We start from the raw sequence: 26,469 nt of genomic DNA, 5'->3' as shown, positions 1-26,469 counted from the left end.
GTAAAGTGTGGCAAGCGGCTCCTGGCCTTTCCTGCCTGTCACTCGTGCCATGGTACAACAAAGGACGGCTTAGAGAGAACACGACTCGAACCTTTTCACTCTCAGACAACAAAAAACACACAATTCACGGGGCCAAACAGCCTCCAGCAGAAATCCTGAGCATCTCTGCACTGCAGCCTTCCTATGAATGCTAACTTACCCACATGATGTGAAGGCTGCATTTCTCAGAGCACTCACACTTTGAATTTGGGAGAATGTGGCAGTTTATCAAGCTATAAATATTCATGCATGCCTGTTAGTATTAATTATTTTCCTACATCTGTGTGCTCTTCATAATTAGATAAATTGTACAAAGTGATTGTTGTGTTTACTGTGGGGACTGAAATCATTTGTATTGCATGGGTTTCATTCATTCATTCATTCTTTCTGCTTACAGCTAATTCATAGGAGAACAATTATTAGTGGCTCAGCAATGTGAGTGTTTGCTGCAAACACACAACTGTCAACATCTAAGGGCCCAGACGCAATGCAGGAAGTTACAAACTGTGGCCCTAATGCATTAGCTGCGTTTACTACATTTGAGATAAGTTTATTTGTGAGAGTTAGGAGATAAAAATCTGTACCAGTCTCTTATCTGTGCCTTTAATACGAGCCAAGAGTCTCGTTAAGTTTGGTTTAAGTCAGGATTAAAAACAGCAAAAGCACAAAAATCAGGAAATCAGTCATGAAGTAGCTCATCCGGCTCACAGTCCATCACAATTTAGATGTTATTGGCTACAAAATGACAAACGTGACCTTAACCTTGAGCACAGTCTGGGTGACGACACATTAAGTGATCAATGTGTGCAACACTGGACAAAAAGGGCATGAATCCGGAAAGATCCGGAATGATCCAACTTTATGGATCTGCCACGTATCCATAATATTTCTGGAGAGAATACGGGAAGATCTGATCTGTCACAGACCTTTAAAATGGATATTATCCGGGTATTATATGGATATGGAACAGATGTCTGTTTACAGAGAAATCTCAAAATGTGTCCATCAAAGATCCGGTGCGCATTCATCGGGATACTGTCCGTATCTGTGACGCACACAGGGGTATCATAGCTCGGGCAGTACCGTATTTTAGGGCTGTTATTCCAGTGTGATTAAAGGAGGAGAGATTCTTGTGAATTGTGGATGGATGGCATGAGCTCACTGACCCTTACTGATGTGCATATGCAGAACCTGTACCGCAGGTCTACTTGTGGTATAACTTTACTCACCAACCACTCGGCATTTGCCAAAAATCCAGTCTCAGAACCACTGGTTGCCATCTGAGGACAGCTCAGGTTGGGGTTTTATTAGCTTTTTACTCTTACACCCGAGGACCGCCAAAATAAGTAAGAAGCAAAGCCCGGATTTGACAAAAGGTCACAAAATCCAACTACCAGCAACTTTAAACACAAAATACATACAGCAAATGGAAACAACAGTTCGTAGGGCTCATACGGCAAACTCAGCCGACCGTTACGCCCAGACAGCGTGGCAGCGATGTTTTCATCCAATTCTGGGCAAGAAAGTAAATTAGCCCTGAAATATCAGATCACCATTTTAAAATAAGACTAAACTCCAGCTGCTGAAGTAAATGCTGAATATGGTTGAGAGCTAGCAAGCCTACCTTCAGAAAAGTGTTTATTTATTTTGTCTGTTAAAAAAATACACATACACAGTTTTTACTACAAGCATCGATATTTCAATTTTAAATGTGATGACAGCTGAGTTGGAGCAAAGGACAGACAAAAATAATTTTCTCCTATAAAAACATCCATCAAATTTTCCTTGAACCCAAATGAATGTTATCACATTTTTTTTCTTCAATAGTCCAAAACGTAAAGACGTTCATTGTTAGGACAAAGACAAGCACGTGTTTATCATATCTGAAGCTTCCAGTTGTCATAATTTTAGGATTTTTGCACAGAACAAAAACTGACCATTTCTCCTGTTTTATACAGTGGATAAAGCTGGATTTTTTTTAGTAAGCACAGGAAGTATAAAACGAGCCAAATGTGTAGATTTATGATCACTGACAAAAGCTCTGCAGGCCTGTTTTTCCCTTCATGAACCATCTACCATGGGCACAACACAGCTGATGGCTGCAGATGTGGAAAAAGTAATTAAAAATTTTAAAAATTAAAACCATTATTTTGTTTACTGAATCATTCAGAGTTATTACATTATTAGTTCATTTGACTTATGATGCATTTAGGACATTTTAATTATTTTGTGGATCCCAGAGTGAATATTTACTCTCTGTAGTAACTAACAAGGATTCAAACAAACATACAATGAATTCAGTTTTGTTCTATAATGATGAAAATAGTAAAAATAAAAGTAAACATTACCGCAATACTACAATAATCCTACAATATGCAATAGGGTGGGAAACTAAAATACTGCCAGTCATTTCTCTCAGACTGATAGAAGTCAGACATGTTTTCTGGAGCCATTTAATCACCCACCTCCACTCTGCAATACTTTATCATACACTTAATATAAACAATGATCCCCTAAACTCCCATATTTATAGTTTATTTTTTACCTCAACACTTGGCTCACGTTGTCTTCTTCTCTGCCATCATTTTCTCACCCACACCTCTCACCTTCATCCTGCACTCCACACCTTTTTATCGGCTCCACATGGATGATTTTACCGTCTTCATCTTTTCAAGCTGCTGAAGGTAAGTGCGGCTCTGGGTGTTTCTGACATTACTGCTCGCCTCAGGCCACCGAGCATGACAATTTATTACTCTGAAATGAATGCTGATCTATTGAACGGGTTTAAAGCGTTGAATTGAGCAAAAAAAAGAATTTCCCATAAAAGCGGTTCGCTTCTCATTTGCTAAGAATGCTCAGCGAAATGAAGTTTATAGGTGGTTTAACCGGTGTCGATCAGTGCACGCTTACCTAGAGGCAGTTTTAGAAATGATGGAACTTCTCGCAGGTAGCGAACGGTGATGGTGACCTCATCTCCTGCAGTACGCAGGAGGTGAACCTGGCAGGAGCGGGAGAGATTGATATAGATAGCAAGGAGAGGGAGAGAGATCCTGAGTGATACAGTGAGATAAAACTTAATCTCATATAAATGAAACAAGCCACATTCATGTCAAGCTGTACGCTGCCTGAGCAAATGAAATGTAACAGGAGATGAGTGAAGAATATTAAATCAGAAGTTAAAGCCCGGCTGAAGCGGTTCCACTCGAATCATAAAAAGGCAGATTTTAAAGGCCGGCATTTCACTCATGACAGGCGGAGCCAAAGTGACAGCTGACACCACAACGTAATTATGCTCCTAATGTCTCACTGACTGATGTGTAAGTGACATATGTCCACAAAGATGCAAAAGCATATGTGAAAATGATTAAATCTGTCCATTTCTTCCATGCATCTTATGGGGGGAGAAAAAAAATTAAAAAATGCAAGCAAATGAGACTCGTGAAAGAAACGTGCAAGGTCACTTCTGCACAGCCTCAATGCATATCTGCCATCAGATCCCCTGCCATCCTCTCCAGCATCATGTGGTAGCCCTTGTTACTTGAGCCCAGGCATCTGTCAGTGCTGACAGTGTGACAGGCTGCTATTAAATGTGCTCGATTTTGTTCTGAAGAGAAACTGCTCATTATGTGTTTTGACGCTCTGGAGGTGAATGTAGCGAACAGCTGTATGAAGCTGCACGAGGAAAAAGAGATGACAGGCGGGGAGAGTGTGCGCATGTGTGGGTGAGATGGTCGCAAACAAAAGGGAATATTTAACAAAAGGGAGGCTATTAGAGAGGGAAACTGATCAAAATTGAAAAATAGTGAATGTAGGGGGAAAAAAGACGAAGAAAAAAAAACAAATATTGGGACCCTCACTTCCAGTGCCGCCTTTGAAAATAATCGACTCTTTTTCAGGCTTTTCAATTTGTCACAGAGTAAACGAAAAGAAAAACAGCCTCCTGCCAAGATGACAACTCAGATTGTTCAGGCACACCTCCGTGTTGATAACCAGTGGGATTTGGTGCTAGACCTGGAGGAAGGATGGAAGAGTAATGGGCAGATGGAGCAGGGTATTGACTTTGTGCAAGAGTCAAGTACAAAAATACTCACAACTTCCTCGTGAGTACAATGCTCTACATTAATGCCATTGACCTAAAGAAAGCAACAGAGAAAAGCACAAAGAAACATTTAGTGGAAAGTAAGATAATTTAGCACTCAGATGGTGGTAGGCAGTTGAGTCACCTCAGTGAATTTCTGAAAAGGCCTATTGGGTGCAGAACTGGGGCCCCTGGACTGAAGTGATTAACATTTATTTATGAAGATATGACAGACTACACAAATGCATGTAACAGCCAATAAAAAGAAAAAAAAAAATACAGCTACAAAAAGAAGCAAAAATTCCATTTAGTGCATCCATAAGTCCAAGTTAACAGATCATTAACTCACCAGCCAGACCCCTTTTCACCTTCACAGCTGCTTTATGTTTTAGTGGCACAGATTCAACAAGGTGCAGCAAACATTCCCGTTCCTCTGCAGCCCAAAGGTGCTCTGTGGGACTGAGACCTGGTGACTGCAGAGGCCATTTGAGTGCAGTGAAACTCATTGTCATGTTCAGGAAATCAGTTTGAGATGATCTGTGCTTTGTGACGGGACGTGCTATCCTGCTGGAAGCAGCCATCAGAAGATGGGTACACTGAGGTCATACAGGGATGGACCTGGTCAGCAGCAGTTCTCAGACAGGCTGTGGTGTTTAAATGATGCTCAAATGGTACCAACAGCCCCAAATTATGCCAAGGAATTATTGGGTTTTTACAGTCTTCTGTTGTCCAATTTTGGTGACTCCCTGCAAAAGTAGCCTCAGTTTCCTGTTTTCAGCTTGCAAGAGTGGCACCTGGTGTGGTTTTCTGCTGCCACAGCCCAGCTCAGTTTCAGATCACTCTCTGTAAACCCCAGAGATGGCTGTGTGGGGGAAAATCCCAGTAAATCAGCACTTTCTGAAATACTCAGAGCAGCCTCTCTGGCACCATCAATCATGCCACGTTCACTTAAAATCACCTTTCTTCCCCCTGCTGATGCTCAGTTTGAACATCAGCAGGGCTAGATGCCTAAATGCACAGAGATGCTACCATATAATTGGCTGATTAGAGGTTTGCATTAACAGGTAGCTGAACAGGTGTACCTAACAAAGTGGCCGGTGAGTATATGCTTGGTTAACCCCAAAATATTATGCCTCAGGCTACACAGAGGAACTGCATTTAAAAGATAAAAAAAATTATCTTTTAATGAATAAAACCTGTACGCTACAAGCTGGTTCTGCCATGACAAACTTTGTAGGGCTGCAGACTCAGAGTGGGGTCATGTCAATAATCCAATAAAAAAAAAAAAAAAAAAAATTTGGCTTCATGATTTATTAGTCAAAAATCCTTCCAGTCTGAACCCCCCCCCCCCCCCCCCCCCTTCCCCCATTTTAAAAGTTTAGAAACCAGCCCCTAATTTGCAAATAAATATGAAACAGTGGTGAGAGATGGAAGCAGTGGCAATTCTATTCATATTATAACTCAATCATTTTCAATATGAATGGTAATATTTGCCCATTGAACCTACTTGATATTCTAGATAAAAAGCACATCCAGCAAACCTACCAGACAGATTTAAATTAACTTATTAAAAAGATTAAATTAATATCACTACTAAACACTAGACACTAATTACTACTTATAGAATAACAATCGTATCAGCTAATTATTCATTGGTGAATTTTTAATAATTAGCCACAGACAGAGAGTGAGATGTTTGTTTAGCTAAACTGAAATGATTCATGTCCTGCAGCAATAAAATGTTTGATTTTTAAAAATAAATAAAGTTTGTGGTCAGACAGTGAATGAGTCATTTGAATAACACCATGCTGTTCAAAATATTCGCCTATCACTCACTCAAATCAATAACACTGTTAAAATATGAGAGCAGTTAAGATGCAAAGAGCCGCCCCTCTGGGCTGCGACCAGAACCAACACCCAAGCAAATAAATCAGAGTGACGCACTGACCTGCAGCACCGCGTCCCCGACGAACAGCTTCCCCGTCTGATCGGCTGAGGAGCGTCGGTCGTCAAGTGTCAGAGGTTAATGAAAACATTACAAAATAATTGCTCATTTCATACGCGCTAATGTGGTGGAAATGGCAATCAGTGTCCCCCCCATCTGTCTAATCTCGGGCAACATCCTACAGCTCGCAGAAAGAACACAGGAAGGCATGAAATTCGAAACTAATCAGGAAATAAACTCATTTGCAGCAGCACAGGAGGAAACAATGAAAGCTGCGCAGGGAAAAGATTTGTAAAGCTGTGTGGAGAGGGCTCTTAACGTCCTCGGGATATCAAGACACCATTTTCTCGTATCAGAAAAAGTATTAAAAGCGTGTGGGCAAAAAGAAAAATTACTGGGAAATGATTCACAGACATGACGCTCTAATATGGCTCCATGCAGGGATACTTGGAGGTCATCAATTCTTAAAATTTAACTGACAGACATGATTGAAGTATTTTCCATCTAGTTAGCAGCATGATCATATTACTCTTCCAATCTGGTGATGGTTTACTTCTCCACAGCACTTCACGCTCACTTATCATCAATTAACTGCCCTATTGGACTGATGAGCTGTTGCGTGAGATCACAACAGCTCATCTTTTACTTTGTGCCTCACAGCAGGTGCACATAAATGAACAAAAATGTGTTTTCTTTCTGAGAGTTAGAAGAGAGGACTGAACCAAAAGGCAAAAACTTCACGTCAAGCTGCCTTTAAAACATACGTAAAAGCATCAAAGAGCAGACGTGTGCGTTTTTAAGGGGTGTTTTGTGCAGCTGGGTGCAGTGAATGGGGACAATATGGTTTCCAGGACAGGGTCATTTGGTTAAAAAAAATATATATATTATAAAGACATAAATTAGTGTTTTCAGAACACATGGAGCCAAAAAGGGTCACTGAATGAATAAAAAAAAAAAAATACAAATCCTCCAAACAAAAAGGTAACAAAAACAATTATCGAAAACAATCCAATAATTATTCACACCAGTAACATGTACGGACCTGCATTTCTGCCTCTCACCGCCTCCATTTTCACACCGTTACAGAAATCCACAAACAAAAGAGAAGCAACAACCGTGATCACCTCATCTCTGTTTCGCTCTCACAGCACAGCAGGCCACAGGTCTGAAACATCAGCTACAAAATAGCTGCGTCCATATCGGCCAATAATTTTGCTGCTTTTGTCATTTCCCTGACAGAATCATACTGTGTGTGTGTGTGTGTTTGGGGGGGGCAGGAGGTTAACTTAAGCCCTCACTGCCTGCTTTGATGCACTCCTGTCATAGACTGTATATAAAATTTGGATGCAGTAAATCTGCACGGCCTAGAAGCTGTTTGCAAATAGAAGCCAGGTTTTATAATCTATGGGAAAAATGATCAATGAGGATTTTCCTAATGAGGTTATTGTCTGAGCTAGTATCAAGTCATCTTCAATACAACGCCACGTTCACTCTAACAGTCACGGTCCGATTGAGAGTCATTTAGAAAATACAGCAGGGCATGCTTGAGGCTGCCTTGTGATTGACAAGGTGCTAGTGTATGAGCATCAAGTGTACTCTGCTTCTGAGTCAGATCCACACATCACCTGTGGCCTTCTGTTTGGGGGCGGGGGGGGGGGGGGGGGGGGGGGGGGGGGGGGGGGGGGGGGTACAAGCTCAAAGCTTCAAAAACAATGACTCACATGTCCGTCTTTTATATACAGTCTATGCACCACATGCAAACACTGCACACAATCTTTGTGTTACAAACAAACAAACAAAAAAAAAAAAAAAGCACTGATAAATGGAGTCAGTGTTGGAGCTTAAACTGCCAGATTTTCCATAAGCTCAGTTTATGCATCCTGTGCAGTTATGCATGTTCTGTAGCGTATCCTGTTAAATATCTGGGTATTGCACATTTTTTGTTTCAAGTTTTTGTGTGAAAACATGCATGTTGATAAATTAATACTCATGCCGTGCAGCCAGTTCTATAATCAGATCAGGGTACTGTCCTCTCACATGTGTCACAGCAGGAAATACTTCCCTTCAGGCACTTTTGCACTATTGTTAACATGTACAGTGTGGTTTAGGCCTGGGAGATGTCTGAAAAACATCCCACACACTTTGTACCAGAGCGGTGGCAGTCAGAGCATTTTTTTTTTTCCATGCACCTCTTGTGGGTAAACACTAAAAAAAGTTCATCACTGCATTGCATGTGTGAAAACGGCTGAAGTCACACATTACATGCGTTGACTAACCTGATTTCACACTAACGGCTAGGCCAGGCTAAACAATAACCTTCGGCATTGACGTCAGTCTTCTCTTCCTCAGAGCAAAGAAACAAACTTTGATTCTTTTAAAAATCAGGCACAAATTTGCCGTCCCAAATATCCCGTTTTGTCACAATTGTTACCATTTTCTCCTAAAATGTTTTCTTGTCTGCTCACTCAGGATTTGCTCCTTTGATAAATGTGACCATGTGACTTGTTTTTAATAGAAGACGGGAATCAAACCACATTATGAGAAATATAATCTCTGCTGCTTCTATTTTTACCCACTTTTCATCATAATATTCACCTTTAACATGTCCATAATCAGTTTGAACAGTGAAACTTCAGAGTGCATTGAAAACCATTTCCAAAGCCACATTAAAAGCAGTGAGATGAAATAGTTTCTTACCTACTTGATCTTTAAAAATCTTTGAAATAACCACTGGCACGTTGTGCTCGGCACCTCCCTGAAAAGCAGGAGAGAAAGATGAGGATAAACATTTCTAAGTACGGGTGGTAAAACTGCTTTCTCAAACAGCCATCTCTGCCATCCAAAGCCTTTCATTTCCACTGTAGTCTCAAAACTTATCTGCTTACTTTGATGCTTAAGCCCAGACTGCCAGTCGCTTGTCTTCGCAGTACAACAGTTCTGTGCTTTAGAAAGTGGGAATTTCTTATTGGCAAAAGGATATTGTGAACATTGTAAAGTATTCTGGAGTTATGCGGCATGAATCACAAAGCAAGCCTGGAGGCCTCGGGTGCACTTACATTTACTTGGGATTCACTTCCACTCGTGCAAACCACATCCAGCTTCTGTATGGTTAATACCTCTTTGGTCAGTTTCAGGCAGACATCATAGGTATTGTTGGTCTCCTCATTGTACAGCAAAGCAATTCCAGATTTTGTCTGTTGGAATCGAGAAGAACATTGACATTTTGCCAAGCCGAGCAATTACGTAGACAATGAACATTTTAATCCTCTTTTCTCAACGTGTCATTTGTGCATCCCGTTCTACTGGTCTGGTTTTGGGTTAATGGGTTTTGCCTGACATTGTGAAACCTTTGTGTAAGGATTTTGGTCTTTCAAATCAGCGTCTTTAGCTTACAAAACAAGAAATACACAAAAGTTCAGGCGGTTGTGCCAGCAAGTTTAACTTTGAGGACAGACGTGACAACAGTCAGCCAGATCAAAGCAGCGCAGACGTTCCACTTCACACGCTTTCTTTGTAGATGAAGAATCTTCAGACACCTGAAAACCGAATGCAGTGCAGCTCAGATTTAAAGCTTTACTCTTTCACAAACACAAACTGAAATTAATTTTAGATTTCTACATCTTTAAACACCCTTTGATTAGTGAGAGGCTGTCAGCCCACAGGTCAAACGACAGGACTGACAAACCTTATTTAACTCTTATGACAGGATGCTAGCTGCCCCCCCCCAATGGGTGCCACTTTGGTTTAGCCCTAACATACCTATATATGGAAATTAGCACTACCAATATACAGCTGGGTATAAGACAGTCATCAAAAGGTATTCAAAAGACAGAAATTTTGACCCAACGATGGCGCTGAAATATCAAAGTATTAAGTGTGTTGTTAAGAGTGCACAGAATTTCACAGCAATAAAAAGTTGCCACTAAAAGAAAATTTAGGACATTGTAAAAATCACCAGCTCTGTCCACAAAAGCCTCGTCCAATTCTGCACCGATCCTTCCTTCACTGGTTTGACTGGTGGAGGCATTAAAATAACATTTAAGGAATCAACTGATATCCGGCAAACATGAAACCCTGACGTCATCTCAGAGGTCAAAACTGGTCGCAGCATGAATGCAAAAGCTGAACTGCAGGCAGATGTTTGGATGCAGATGAAACGTCTCTCACAAAGTCAGAAATATTGATCAGATTATTACAACGAAGGAACTGAAAGCACATGAGATGGCCACATGACCACAAATCCTCTAATGGAAGCAACACTGTTAAACCATTTACATTTATGTGCATCTCAGTCCTGCTTCATTTGTTGCACGGGGAACTTATGTTCATTACAGGACATGTTACAGTGACCTCCTGTCTTACCCGATTTATAAACCCTGTGATGCAAATGTTTGCATCCCCGAACTGGTCTAGAGGTAAGGAGAGTAACAAATACAAGATGGAGAAACATGAGGCTAATGATTTATTGCCAGCATGTTAAAAAGGAAGCATAAATTATCTTCAGGGAGAGTCGAGGCCAACCCAACACACACACATACACACAAACACACACACAAAACAAAAACAGCCCCAACACAAATCAAAACCCCATCAACTACCTAAGTTAGCCAAAAGAAATGTTACAGTCCTCCACCTGAACTCTCCAACAAACCAGTGAAAACCAGGAGAAAAAGGTGATTTCAGAAGCTCTCCTCTACAAGTTTCCTCTGCACAATGTAACAAGACAATGAAACAAAGAGAAATCAATCAAGGGTAACAATGAATGATACTTTATTGATCCCACAATGGGGAAATTATAGTTAACAGAACACCCATCCAAGAAAAGAAACAACCAGACAAATATAGGGAGATAATAGAAGCATAAACAGACTAATAAGGTCCACTCAGAGCTTTATCCTGATTTTATGGCAGTAGGTGGTTCGATTTCAGCTTTGGACCCAAAACTAATACTTAAAGAATCCAAGTATCCAAAACACACAGTAACTGAGATTAATGGAAAACCAAATTTCAGTGTTTTAACGTGTTTGCATGCTGATGCCAGAGTTCAGCTGAAAGCAATTTGGTGCCTGTGCATGTAAACTCAAGTCAACAGTAAATAAGCTTAGCTGTACACACACTCTGGGGCTGGATGTGCATTTTATATTGACCTATAAAAATAGCTGCATCAGTCTATTTAACGTGAGTTCTGAAAATGGTAAACTAGGGAATTATATTGGGCTATCACATTAAATGCTTGAGTACAGTAAGCATTACCTGCAGTGACTCATTTTTCAAATAAGCTCAGCTACTTTGCATCTTTCAATAGACACCGAGGGAGCTCTTGAATACCCCCAAGTTTCACTAACAGGAGAAGGGTTATAATCACAGGGCATCTCTTTTACTAGGCTCAACATAACATAAAGCTCAGTGCAGGGAAGTTCTTACTCTACACACATTAGAAGTATTAGGATGGGTGTCCAGTCATGGTGAGTAGTGGAGAATTAACCTAGCGTGTTTTTCATCCAAACAAGCGAGGGGGAGAAAAAAAAAAAAAAATCCCCAGAGAAGGGCTCAGATAGCATTATGTTCTAATGAAAGCTGCATCAATCTGCATCGCTTTGAAAATGCTAACACAGGGGTGAAATGCATCGTTTCTACAGGTCTAGTCATAATACTTCTGCAATGCAAAACATCATATAGACAAGCAATTACGTCCCCTCTAAAGCCCTCTCTCCACGTTTGAAAAGGCTGAATTGATGGAGTGAGTTACATCATTTCCCAAGGCTTCATCACAATCCCACCAAGAGTCAATAGGATTGATGGATGATCTGGCATATAAACAAATGGAAAAAAAAAAAAAGTCTACATTTGATGAAAAAACGATTGCCAGTTCAGTTGAATGACTGGACTAAAGAGCTTACTACACACAGAAGGCAAACAGCAGTAACAGGAACACAATAAAAGTGCAGTTTAGAGCATCTGTCGAGATTTTACTACACTCGGACTAAATGTTTAAGGCTTCACAAATTAGGAATTTGTGACATTTCTGCTTCATTTCAGTTATTGTGTCCAGCACTTCTTTCCACTTGATGCTTGAGGTTTTACCCTCTGGTTTCCCTTTTTGTTGGAAGTGTCAGCAAATGCCACCCACATCAGTGATGATTACAAGCAGAGCCCTGTGAAGAGTGCCTTTAAATCAGCACCTTATTTTTAGTGCCCCAGTCCTCTGTGACTTTGTTCCATTAAAGAGTGAAAAAGACAAATTAAGTTCAAGATAGAGAAAAAAAAAAATAAAAAATACTATAGTGCTTTGTGGCTGTATTGTTTTGCTGGTAATTTCCAAATTCCTGTAGAGTAGCAGAAGATTCACCTTTTCATAGATGATGTGCTCTTAAGTGATCAAAGTGGGTGAAAAAGGTCACCATCACTGTGTGAGTGAGGTCAACCAATTCTCTGCTGAGAGACTCGAGGATGAAGGTCGAGCTCAGTGGCCACTAAGGAAGGCAGAATATAAATTAAGGCTTTGTGGAAATACGTGGCTGCTGCAGCAGGAGAGCAGTCGCTACATTCAAAAGGACACAAACACAGTCTAAATGTTTAAAGCACACAGCAGAACAAGTCAGTGTGCTGCATGAAATAACAAAAGGAAACCAGTTTCACCTCTTGCTACCTTCTACTTTGTCACTGCCCGCCCTCTCAGGCAGCTCCCTTTGTGCAGCCCTTGTTTCTTGTCAAATGACAGCGCTGTTAAACTCTAAATAATAACACCCTGTAATAAACTGACAAAAAAAAAAAAAATGCATTTGGTCTTGTCAGCTGCAAATCACACATGACATTCAAACATAAACAAGTTCAACTCCATAAACTTTACATAATTATTTTTGAGCAGGTTGACTTCAAACACCTTTGTTCCTACTAAAGTTTGTATTTTGCTAATGACATTACAGAAATGATGAAAAACTAGTTATTGTGAGTGTTAATACAAATGTAAACCGTTATTCATTTTGAAAGGGGCCGCCTTTGCAGCAGTGTGCTGCTGAGCCAGGAGTCCAGCTACACCACAGAAGAAAGTGAAGCATCAACCAGACAAGAACCAACACGGAGCCTCATTCACGCACCTTTCTGCAAGCACAGGTTTGTGCATAAAACTGTGTGCATGAAAGTGTCCACACACAGAAGGTGATTTATTAAAAGATCACGCATAAATTTAGAAGCACCTCTGATCAAGTGGCAGATGTCCCTTGTAGAAAGAGTGGAAACTGAGATGTGCAGAAGGAGCTCTCTAAATCTAAATGTTGAGACCTCCACACAGGTGCTAACCAAAAAAATAAGTACAGTCCACAAGTTAGAGATTTAGGTCCACTGAACTAAAAAATGTGCATGCCACTCAAATAAAGCAGACCATGGCTGAGTTTGCCTCAGTGGAAAACAAGGACGCACGGATTGTGGAGTTCCAAGCAGACACTCATACCAATGAATCTAAACTTGGCCCATCGCCAATACAAATACCGATTCTTTCCTCAAGTGTCCTCAAATTCCAAAATCTCAAACTATCTTTGAGCCCGACAGATTCCATCAGACAGTGCCATTGGTAAAAGTCGTATCAGTCAACAAGGACAATACGGTATCTGCAGATGGGGACGTTCAGCTGATATATCAGTGCAAACAGAGCAGCATTGAGTGTGTAATTGTGTGGAAACTTCAGGAACAGTAAATAAAGGAGTTTAATGCTGAACACATGCAGCTGCGTGTGCAAGGTTCAAAACACATTCATGTGGTAAATACCAATTTCCTTGCATTTTAGAAATATTTCTACGCGCAATTTATGAAACAGTGGCCAAGAACTGGAACCGCTTCAACTGCAGATGCAGGCATACATGCAAATGCCTCAGAGTCGAGACTTCAGGCATCATTGTCTAAATTAATAGTTATAGCTCCAGGAAACGACTGCCCAATCAATGTATGCTAATTGTCTTCTAAACATTGTGTGTGAATGCACTGCCCTGCTTCTCAGATGAACTGAAATTAAATTTAGTGGAGGCATCATTATCTATTTTAGCACTGGTGTTTCCTCTGACTTGTTTACTAAATGATAGAGACAGACACATTCATACATACACGTGTACACACAGACACACTTTCCTTATGAATTTATGGGCTTAATAGTTAGTTTCAAATTATATTAAATAAACATTGTTAATTTAGTAAATGATCATTATTGGAAACAGGAATTGGGATTATGCGAGCTTGCTGGAATGGAGGTGGAAAAGTACTCAAAGATTAAAGCAGAGACATCATTTCCACAAACACACTGCTGAACAGAAAAGTGCACAAAGGTTGCACTGTTGTTACAAGTTGTATTTTCATATCCTCAGAGTCTTGTTGCTGTAAATGCTAAATGCAAATAGGCTGGGTGATTGTAATGCTACATAGTTCTGGTGCTAAAAAAATAACTGGTGGGTTTTACTAAACGAGCTACTTAATTGGATTGACAGGCTGATCTTAAGGGTGAATTCTCCTTTTAAAGCCATAAAAAAAATAAACTTTTTTAAGTCTGATGGTGGGTGTTTTGGATTCCTATGATGAACATGGCTTAACTGGATTTTAAAGTATTTAGTGATGGGGCCTTTTTTCCTAAGTATAGGTAAATAAGTAGGAAGCAGCTTGTTCACGTGTGACTGTGTGCAGGTTTTCGGGACCGTGGATGTGCAGTTCAGACCATCAGTTTTTAGAATGCTCCAAGCCAATGAATTTGAATTTTAAAAGTGTGTGTCATATGAAGCATGCAAAAGTTTGCCCATACTGTCCATTATGGTTATTGTGGTACTGCTATGTCACCTCATCACAGTTGTGTAGTTTGAAAATGATAGAGCATAAAAGGGAAACAGCCCTGTGGGACACCTGTACACAAAACAATCTCGTAAGACTCCAAAAGCTGCTTGCATTTCTCTTTAGGCAGTCTCTCAGAAAGTCCTTAATCCGGAAAAAGAAAACTACTTTCAACATTCATATCACACAGGCTTTGCAAACCCACATTTCTTTGCAGTATATTCAAAGCTGAATTGAGTTAAAATCTTGTGACAGCATATCATATTCATCGTGCTGACTGTGGTCAAATTGTGTCCTCTTTCCCCTTTGAAATAAAAACAGAGAGTGAGGCAGACATCTAATACAGTCCAGTACAACGGCCCTGCAAATGCAGCCTGTGCTTGTGATTTATTTTTTGGTGCTTTGGTAAGATTGTTAGGGAGGTTTGGTAATCTTAGAGGCTTTAGCTGTTTGCAATAGGTAAATGAATTATGTTTTCAAAATCTGATCAGTTTTTGAAGAGAGAAGTTTTAGAGGTCAGAGCTGTTTGAAAAGCATTTTAGTTTAAAGAGCCGCCGGGAAGCAACTTTTGAGACTGCTCCACAGCAACCTAGTCTTAAAAAAAAAAAAAAAAAAAAAAAAAGATAGAAAAATTTAAATAAAAACATATCCCATGTTCACATTAAGTCTTCATTGATTTGGTGGGTCAGAATCTAAGGTCTCAGTCAAGGCCTAAAGAGACAGTTCAGTTACCATCTGGCAACCACCAGTCAAGGAAAAAAAAAAAAAAATACATCAGTGCACGACTGTATTCCCCGCCCCGTTTATGAGTGGGTGCTGGCAGTTACTGTGGAGCCGGTCACTAAAACCCCACTCACACAGGCCTAGGAACCGCTCACTGACCCCCCTGGCAACCACCAGTCACGGGGGAAAAACACATTCCCCGACTGGTTGGCCAGTGCTTGTTGGTGACTGCTGGCAGTCACTAACATGAAACTGACCACAGAAAGGTATGTGGTGGTCACCAGTGCGTACACCTGTGGCAATCTGCAAGCAAGCATAAGAAGGTGGTTTTTGGTCTAACACTCAATTTGCATCCAATTTTATCTTGCAGCCGCCACCAGTAATGACAGTCAGGTGTCAAGTGGTCAGGGAACACATATTTTTCCTAAAGACCAGAGGTTGTCAGGGGGTTGCAGATCAGTCTCTAGGCCTCTGCAACTGAGGTCTAAGTATTTTACAAAGTGGAACCAGCTGTGGAGCCCATCCCATAAGGGGCGTCTGCACACAAAGCAATTTGTGCATCACTCCTTGCTCTGTCTCTGATGCCATTTGACACCCAGTTGTATGTCAAAACCCTCACTGGTAATTGCTTTGATTACTTGCATTAAAGTTGGGAACAGTTTAACTAAAGACCTGTCCACTTTGCACTGCCAGCAGTTACAGTGCCTTGCGAAAGTATTCGGCCCCCTTGAACTTTTCAACCTTTTGCCACATTTCAGGCTTCAAACATAAAGATATAAAATTTTAATTTTTTGTGAAGAATCAACAACAAGTGGGACACAATCGTGAAGTGGAACGAAATTTATTGGATGTGTCAAACTTTAACAAATAAAAAACTGAAAAGTGGGGCAATATTATTGGGCCCCTTTACTTTCAGTGCAGCAAACTCACTCCAGAAGTTCAGTGAGGATCTCTGAATGATCCAGTGTCGTCCCAAATGACTGATGATGATCAATAGAATCCACCTGTGTGTAATCAAGTCTCCGTATAAATGCACCTGCTCTGTGATAGTCTCAGGGTTCTGTTCAAAGCGCAGAGAGCATCATGAAGAACAAGCAACACACCAGGCAGGTCTGAGATACTGCTGTGGAGAAGTTCAAAGCCGGATTTGGATACAAAAAGATTTCCCAAGCTTTAAACATCTCAAGGAGCACTGTGCAAGCAATCACATTGAAATGGAAGGAGTATCAGACCACTGCAAATCTACCAAGACCCGGCCGTCCCTCTAAACTTTCATCTCAAACAAGGAGAAGACTGATCAGAGATGCAGCCAAGAGGCCCATGATCACTCTGGATGAACTGCAGAGATCTACAGCTGAGGTGGGAGAGTCTGTCCATAGGACAACAATCAGTCGTACACTGCACAAATCTGGCCTTTATGGAAGAGTGGCAAGAAGAAAGCCATTTCTCCAAGATATCCATAAAAAGTCTCGTTTAAAATTTGCCACAAGCCACCTGGGAGACACACCAAACATGTGGAAGAAGGTGCTCTGGTCAGATGAAACCAAAATCGAACTGTTGGGCCACAATGCAAAACGATATGTTTGGCGTAAAAGCAACACAGCTCATCACCCTGAACACACCATCCCCACTGTCAAACATGGTGGTGGCAACATCATGGTTTGGGTTTGCTTTTCATCAGCAGGGACAGGGAAGATGGTCAAAATTGATGGGAAGATAAATGGGGCCAAATACAGGACCATTCTGGAAGAAAACCTGTTGGAGTCTGCAAGAGACCTGAGACTGGGACGGAGATTTATCTTCCAACAAGACAATGATCCAAAACATAAAGCCAAATCTACAATGGAACGGTTCACAAATAAACGTATCCAGGTGTTGGAACGGCCAAGTCAAAGTCCAGACCTGAATCCAATCGAGCATCTGCAGAAAGAGCTGAAGACTGCTGTTCACAAACGCTCTCCATCCAAACTCACTGAGCTCGAGCTGTTTTGCAAGGAAGAATGGGCAAGAATTTCAGTCTCTCGATGTGCAAAACTGATAGAGACATACCCCAAGAGACTTGCAGCTGTAAATGCAGCAAAAGGTGGTGCTACAAAGTATTAACGCAAGGGGGCCGAATAATATTGCACGCCCCACTTTTCAGTTTTTTATTTGTTAAAAAAGTTTGACACATCCAATAAATTTCATTCCACTTCAAGATTGTGTCCCACTTGTTGTTGATTCTTCACAAAAAATTTAAATTTTATATCTATGTTTGAAGCCTGAAATGTGACAAAAGGTTGAAAAGTTCAAGGGGGCCGAATACTTTCGCAAGGCACTGTATTCACTGTATTCAGCTGAACGGACCATCAGAACCACCCTCCCCAACCTGCAGGACATTTACACCAAGCAGTGCAGGCTGAGGGCCATGAAGATCCTAAAACAGCCCAGCCACCCCGGACACTCTCTCTTCTCCCTGCTCCCATCAGGCCGGCGTTACCGCTGCCTGAGGGCTAAGACTGAAAGGTTGAAGAAGAGTTTTTACCCACAAGCCATCCGTCTGCTCAACTCTGAGCCCTAACTGGACCATTATTGCACAATGTAAATATTATAATTTATAATCTATAATTCCACGTAAAAGTGTGTATAGTGTATAGTATATAGAGTATAGTGTATAGTGTGAATTACTTTTTTTATTTTTATTCTTCTTCTTATTTATATGTGTGTGTATATATGGTTGCAGGTACAAAATACATTTTACTGTGCATTGTACTGTGTATAACTGTGCATGTGACGAATAAACACTATCTTAATCTATTTCACCTATAGTTGCTTGAAGTTGCTGAATGTCACCAAGTCGTCACTAGTCGCTTCATGTGTGGATGCCCCTTTGGTCCGGATCGACTGATTCTAATTGGGTCCAATTAGACTGTTACAGCTCTCAGTGACTGTATGAGTGAATGTGTCCAATGCCAGGATTACAGCGAGTGAAGGGGTTCAGATGCTGCTGCAACAGTTGATCGCGCTCACTCACAACAATACTTGCAAATACGTCATATGCACTGCAGACACAGGAACAGCAGACACCCAATCTTCAAAATAAAAGACATGCCACTTGTGCAATGCTAAATAAACTGCATCAGACATGCACCCAGTAAATTCATACTCAGCTTTGATCATATGGTCCACCAAAAACATCAAACAACCCCCCCGATGTATATCGGACTGGTTCTGACTAGAACTTCCAGACTGGGTCTCATTCGAGATCAGGCTAGTTTTTCACACCTCAGTTTTGGATCTGGTCCAACACTTCATCTCCTCACAAAAATCATGATTATCACAATTATTTTTTGTAGGACCAAATCTATTTAAACCATAAAATCTTCCAAAAGCACTAAATAAATAAAGATTTACAGAAGAATGTGCTGCATTTGATTTGTGAGGCCACCATATTCTCAGTAGTACTGAAGGAACTGAGTAATATTAGGAGAAAAAAATAAATAAATCAAAGGTAAACTTTTATAAAGTTGTCTGCATGGATATGAAAGTATGAGTTTGCCAGAGGGTGAACATGTATTATCAATTAGTTTAGATGGGGGGTATCTTCACACACAGAAGATGAGATAAGACTGAGATCACAGCATCAGTCAGACACATTGCACAAGATCTTACTTGATGTCTTCAATTTATTTGAAGACAGTGATATTAATTATGAATAACATTTTCAAAGAACAGCTCAAATTTATTATTACATGTGAAAACATTTTTTTAAACATATCTCATGTGGGGGGAAAAAAAAAGTGTTATAGAGATAGAGATAGCAGGGGCTGCCAAAGGAATAAGAACAGAAGATGAGGTTCACTCACCGTTAATGTCTGACCTCAGAAAGAAGGAGAAGGTCAAGAATGAGTGTCAGCATTTGAAGACTGTCCTAATGCACCTGCTTCACACTCTCAGGGCTAAATAAATTAGAGAGCAATGTGAAGTTGGTCATTAAACTGATTGGTCACACTAGTTAGAGCAGTGCCCATGAACTCATCACATCACTGATGCGCTCGAGGCAGAGTTCATTTTGATTTGATGATCATAACTGTGTCACTTAATGATAAAAGACCAGGCAGATACTGCACATACAGTAGAGAAAATTCACTTTAACGTCTTAAGCTGGAAATGCTAAGATCACTCTTTATGACACACAGAGTAAATAAAGTATTTTTCTTTAACATTAATGATTAGCAACAATCTAAATTAGACTTTGAGGGGAAACCACTACATCCATGATGAGCCCTGCACTTGTGTCAGCATCAGGATTTACTTATTAAGCCTTTAAAGCATTTAAAACTCCAATTGGAAATGACTGATGTCTAATTCGAGTGTGACTGTTTGTGACCTTGAAACGCTGGCAAACAACTGCCCACGAGGGGAGCCATAGACTTGAAGTTTGCTGCAACATTTTATGTTGTTTTTGCAGTAACAATATTTTTATTTATGATCATTTATGCAATTCTTCTGCTTATCCCATTCAGGGTCATGGGAGGTACTGGAGCCATTCCCAGCTGTCATGGAGCCATGGAGCAAGAGGCGGTGGGGTACACTCTGGACAGGTCACCAGTCTGTCGCAGGGCTAACAGACAAACCGCCAATTTAGAATCACTGATTAACACAACATGCATGTCTTTGGACTGTGAGGAAGCTGTAGCACCCACGCAGGCACATGTAGGCCAGTGGATTCGAACCCAAGACCTTCTTGCTGTGAGGCAACAGTTCTAATCACCAGTATATCATTTGCAGTATATCATTTTAAAGATTTTTGAAAAACAGAAACTAATACTGAATATTACAATTGCAGACTGAGGTCTCCCTTGAGCCTAGCCCAGAAAACCTCAAAACTCCTTGACACACATTTCCTCCCTTAAAGCTGAGCCTCTACAGCAGCAGCTTTCTAAGTGCTGAGAGTCTCAAGTCATGTTTTGCACACCAAACCACTAAACTACAGGTTCACGATTGGCCACAGTGCTGGAGAGGCTTGTTTTGAGTCCTATCACGAACAAATCAATGAGTGGCCCCTTGAAAATCTCATAGCCAATACAAGAGCATTAGTTCAATGAAGAATGTGCAGTTTTACTGGAACCAATGTGGAGCAAAGCATCTATGACTGGTAGAGGTTTTAGACCGGTAGGCTGCACAATGTAATGTATAATGCATGCTCGCTCACTAGATATCAGGGAATATCTGCAGCATATGCTCCTTAAACACAAAAGTAGACTGCTGTTCTGCCAGAGCAAATGCACAACTGTTGTTTTACAAAAGGAAGAAACAGGGTTCAAGAAAAATATCACAATTTTCAAAAGAAATAGCACCTCTAAAAATTGTGTGAGACAGAGGTTGCAAACTGTCTAAACCATTATCTCAACCGTTTATAGTGTTTGCACCAGGGTATCACAGCAGAGGCTCCAGTGGGAGTGGGTAAAGTACACTTTTTAGAGTTGAAAGAAGTGAACCAGAGTGAGATTGTACTTAGCTTGGCACAAATGAAGTGAAAACAGAAAGAGTAAAAGTAGCCGTATATGCTCAGTGGATCGAGAGTACCAGGATGCTTTTTTTTTTCCCCCCAAAGCTAAAAATTGCTGCTATCGACCGTTCCTTTAAGTGGCACATTCCCTGTTCACTGGAAACGAAACATTACCGCCATCCCATGAGTGCACTGAGATTTAGACCACTGTATTTTTCCCCTGTGGAGCTATAGCATTTCAGCTACAAGTAAAACAGTGAACCAGTCCCTAATCTTGAGGCCCGTCTTGGAAAATGTGGTATTGGGATTGAGCTTTTTGTCAAATCCAAATCCTTTCAAATCCCTTATCGAAGCCAATTAGGATTCATAGCTCCATAAATGAGGACAGGGCTTAAAATATTTCAATTCATCAAAACACATTTAACCAACATTTCACACAGTACTAACTCTCAATACTGTAGATCACAAGTTTTAAAAAGTTGAAAAATATTCTGCACCACGCATGACGTGAACCACCCTCTAAATGATTTTATTTCCATGAGAAATCATTTCATTTATGTATTACATCTTTTCAACACTGAATGGGAGGTTTGTGTCTCAACCACTGAGTATAACAACAACAACCAAAACCCACTTTACAGCCAGATGTTGAGAAACAAGGGATCTTTCTTCTTGCTGTGAGGCTCAAGCATACAAACATTATGCTCACAGTGGCAAAGCCAACACATTAATGTTTAGCAGATAATATTCAGCAACACAAACTAAAACTAAGCCAGATGGTATTAATTTTTCCAATAACTGATTCATGAACCAAACCAAATTTGACCAGATGGTTAAGTCTCTAACAAAATACATTTAAACAAATCTCTGACAGTGTGCACCAAATTTAAACTCGACAAAAAGTCTAGAGGATGACCAGAGGATGCAGCCTCTCTAATGCCAATCTACCAGTCAAAGATATGTCAGTTAGGATTCATACGCTGGATAGCATGAACACTTTAAATGGCTCAGAAACGTGAGAGCAACTCATCTGGTGAGAGTTTTGAGATACTTCAGCATGAACATGAGCACATCCCACAAAGTAAACATGTTTGAGAAACTCAGACTGTGTCTCATAAACTTAAAGATTTTATTATTTCTTCCATCTACTCATCCATGGTTTCTGCACCTAAGCTAGGCCAATGAGATATGATCTCTCCAGCATGCTGATGGCCCACCCCAGGATCTCTTCCCAGTTGGGAAAGCCCAAAAGAGGCGCAAACGAGGTGGACAAGAGGCGTCTGGATTTTATCGTTAAATCACCGCAGCTGGCTGCTTTCAACTTGAAGGAACAACAGCCAAGCCCAACACTGCTAAGGAGAAAACTCTGTATTTGCAACCTCATTTTTTTGTTCATAATCGTGTGTGTGTGTGTGTGGGGGTGTGTGTGTGTGTGTGTGGGGGGGGGGGTGTCACTAAAGCTCAGCTGATGGTACAATACAATACATTTTTGCTGACCCGACAATTTCTTTTCCACTAAAGCACCACCTTTTCCATCACTTGTGATCAAGATTCTGAAAACCTTACATTCCCTTGCTTGGGGCACCCCCCCCCAACCCCCAACCCAGAGGGAGCAATCCACCATGTTTTTGGCAGAGAACTGAGGCCTCAAAGTTGGAGTTGCTGACTTTCATCTTGGCTGCTTCACTCTTTGCTCTAAACAGCTCGAGTACGTGCTGGATGCAGTCAACACAACCACATCGCTTGAAAAAAAAAAAAAAAAAAATAGCAGGGATGGATGTTTATCATTTAAGATTACAATCCTCTGTAGACAGATTTTATTACAGTTTTTTTTTTTGAGGTTTGAAGTACACAATTGCTCTGCTAGGCTTATGCTCCACAGTGAGTGTACCTGGCCATGCACCAAATCAATCATAGCTGAAGTCTGTACAGTGATTTCATAAAGTACAGGTTTCCTGCATATCTTAATAATGAAGCAGACAGTCCTGCTACCTCCAACCTTGCTTTCTGATGTGGAGATGACATTTGAGCTGACTTTAGCTGCAGCAGAAGCAGAACTTTCCAGACACTGATAACCTTGAAAAGCACCACAACTGTCAAATCTCTCTCACACTCTCACACACACACACACACACACACACGATACAAACATAGCCAGCAGCCAGAGCTCAACGCACACACTCTCCAGATGCACTTTTTTCTGGTCCAGATCAATCACGTAATGTCTGGAAGAGTCCGAGACCTGCGCATACACTGCAAGATGTAAAATGTGGTGAAATGTTTTTGACTTAATCCACTTACAAAAATCCCCAGTGAATCATATTTTAGTTCCATCAGTTCAGTTTATCATTAACACATCCTCATGGTGGACTCCATACATTTTCCCACATGAGTTTTGATTGCTGGAGCTCCTAATTCTCTCTTTGGCTACAGGCCAATAAACCTACGTTCATATGAACCCAGGGGTTCTCAAAGTTGTTAATGTATGAAATATTGACTTTGCTGGAAGAACAGCTACTGTATGCATATACAACATTTCACATCATAATTATCAGATAGTGTCATAACTGTATTGAGATATGTGGATACATGCAGCCTCAGCAGCACGTCCAAGAACAAAAAGGTCTTGTTAGAAAGGAAATGGCTGATGACAGTCATGTGTATGACAAGAACTCAATGATGTTGAGAGGTGTCACAAATAGTACCATTGTCAAGGCGAGCACTTTCATCTGGATCCCTTAACGATCCTCACATTTAAAAATCTGATTTAGAGCAGAAGATGAAAAGCAAAACTCTGCTCTCTCTTCAGCCTGTCCTCTTTTTTTGAGGTCAATTAAAACTACCCTGGGGTTGTGTCAGCGGGGAAAAGGCTGGATGGGTGTACAGTTTCAGTTACACAAAAATGTGGAATTCTTTTAAAGGGCATTTTAATATTAAAATCCAAGGGGAAAGCCGCAAGTTGCTGTTATTTATAACCCAGATGAGAAGGCGAGCGATAGAACGGGCATATTCTCATTTATTTGGAAAAATTACTGTACAGACAAATCTGGTTTCTGCTGCAAAAGAACAAACATGTTTTCACTGCGATGGGATTTCTGCTCACTTTCAAGATTTTAGAAATGTTGCCAAACTGTGGCAGAGTTACCATTTATTCCCGCCTGGTAGCTTCGTACTGTAGTTTAAATGAAAATTATTTATTTATTTTTATATATATATATATATATATATATATATATATATATATATATATATATATCTATATAGATATATATATAGATATATATAGATATATATCTATATATATAGATATATATAGATATATATCTATATCTATCTATAGATATATATAGATATATATCTATATCTATCTATAGATATATATAGATATATATCTATATCTATCTATAATATATATAGATATATATCTATATCTATCTATAGATATATATAGATATATATCTATATATATATATCTAGATATATATCTATATCTATATATATATCTATATATATATTATATCTATATATATATACTATATATATATATATATATATATATATCTATATATATATCTATATATAGATATAGATATAGATATAGATATAGATATATATTATATTATATTACTATATCTATATCTATATATATATCTATATAAATTATCATATATTATATATCTATATTATATATATATAATATAGATATCTATACTATATATATATTATATATCTAGATATATATATATATATATAATCTAATATATATCTATATATATATATATATATATATATATCTATATATATATATATTATTATATAATATAATATAAGATATAGATATATATATAGATATATATATAGATATATATCTATATATATCTATAGATAGATATAGATATATATCTATATATATCTATATATATAGATATATATCTATATATATCTATATATATAGATATATATCTATATATATCTATATATATAGATATATATCTATATATATCTATATATATAGATATATATCTATATATATCTATATATATAGATATATATCTATATATATCTATATATATAGATAGATATCTATATATATAGATATATATCTATATATATCTATATATATAGATATATATCTATATATATAGATATATATCTATATATATCTATATATTATCTATATATAGATATATATCTATATATATCTATATATATCTATATATATAGATATATATCTATATATATCTATATATATAGATATATATCTATATATATCTATATATATATAGATATATATCTATATATATAGATATATATCTATGATAATATAAGATTATATCTAATAATCTATATCTATATATCTATATATATATCTATATATATCTATATATATATCTATATATATATCTATATATATATCTATATATATATAATCTATATATATCTATATATATCTATATATATCTATATATATCTATATATATATATATATATATATATATCTATATATATAGATATATATCTATATATATAGATATATATCTATATAATATAAATATAAATATATATATAGATATATATATATATATATATATATTGTTTTTTTTTGTTTTTTTTTTCTTCCCCTTTTCTTCTTTTTAAAAAAAACAAAAACAGCCCAGAGATGCAGCTGTACTGATGAGCATAATCCATCATTTTCAGTAAGACAGCTTTGGTAATTTCTCCTAACATGGTTTTACAACGCTGCTCATTACTGAAACTATTTTCACTTTTTTTTTTCTAATCAACACAGATTTTTACATAACAGGCAAAACATTCTGTTAGTGCAACACAAACCCTCTTTATATACCTCTGCACTGATTGTGTGGTGTTTTTAATTTTTTTTTTTTTTTAGAGAGCTATATGGAAAAATAATGTAATTTCCAGTGACAGATTACATTCATTTTCTCATGGCTCAACGTGCTGTTTTTAATGCATTTTTGATCACAGCAGGAGATAATGATTCAGAGATGTTGGCTGAACCACAATAAATACACAAGTGCTTCTTCAGTGTGATCTGTAACTTCAGCAGTTACACTTAAAGCAAGGACAAGAAATTTACGTTCCACGTAAAATTGCTCAGGTGAATTCATGAGATTGGGAAACGCAACCCAAAGCCGTAATGCCAAGGCTGTGAGAAGCCTAATAAGAAAATGGCAATGAACATTTCAGATTTCTGAAGCAAGAACAAGCAGCAGCCTCCGGGACTGAAAAATGAAGCCAACACTGGAGTGCCAGAAACTGCAGTTCCCTGAGTGGCCACTTAAGACTGGCTCCAAAGTGAATCGATCCTCCGAGTATCACGTTAAGAAGTCCAACTTTGCAGCACAAATTAACATGGTTAACAGA

The 26,469-nt window shown here is 38.9% G+C and overlaps 1 protein-coding gene across 1 annotated transcript in view; it reads right to left on the bottom strand.

The window, feature by feature from the left end:
* The window catches only part of sntg2 (syntrophin, gamma 2), a 115,526-nt gene that overhangs the window by 80,458 nt on the left and 8,599 nt on the right, over positions 1–26,469 (bottom strand). The window contains exons 2-7 of the mRNA XM_030718462.1: positions 9,119–9,256; positions 8,948–9,004; positions 8,760–8,817; positions 6,066–6,109; positions 4,131–4,172; positions 2,950–3,037 (exon numbers count right to left, since the gene is read on the bottom strand). Of these exons, the coding sequence (XP_030574322.1) occupies positions 2,950–3,037; positions 4,131–4,172; positions 6,066–6,109; positions 8,760–8,817; positions 8,948–9,004; positions 9,119–9,256 (427 nt within the window). The remainder of the gene's footprint in view (positions 1–2,949; positions 3,038–4,130; positions 4,173–6,065; positions 6,110–8,759; positions 8,818–8,947; positions 9,005–9,118; positions 9,257–26,469) is intronic.

This window comes from Archocentrus centrarchus, chromosome 22, assembly GCF_007364275.1.
Source record: "Archocentrus centrarchus isolate MPI-CPG fArcCen1 chromosome 22, fArcCen1, whole genome shotgun sequence".
Lineage (NCBI taxonomy): Eukaryota > Metazoa > Chordata > Actinopteri > Cichliformes > Cichlidae > Archocentrus > Archocentrus centrarchus.
This window is presented reverse-complemented; position numbering and strand designations above follow the sequence as displayed.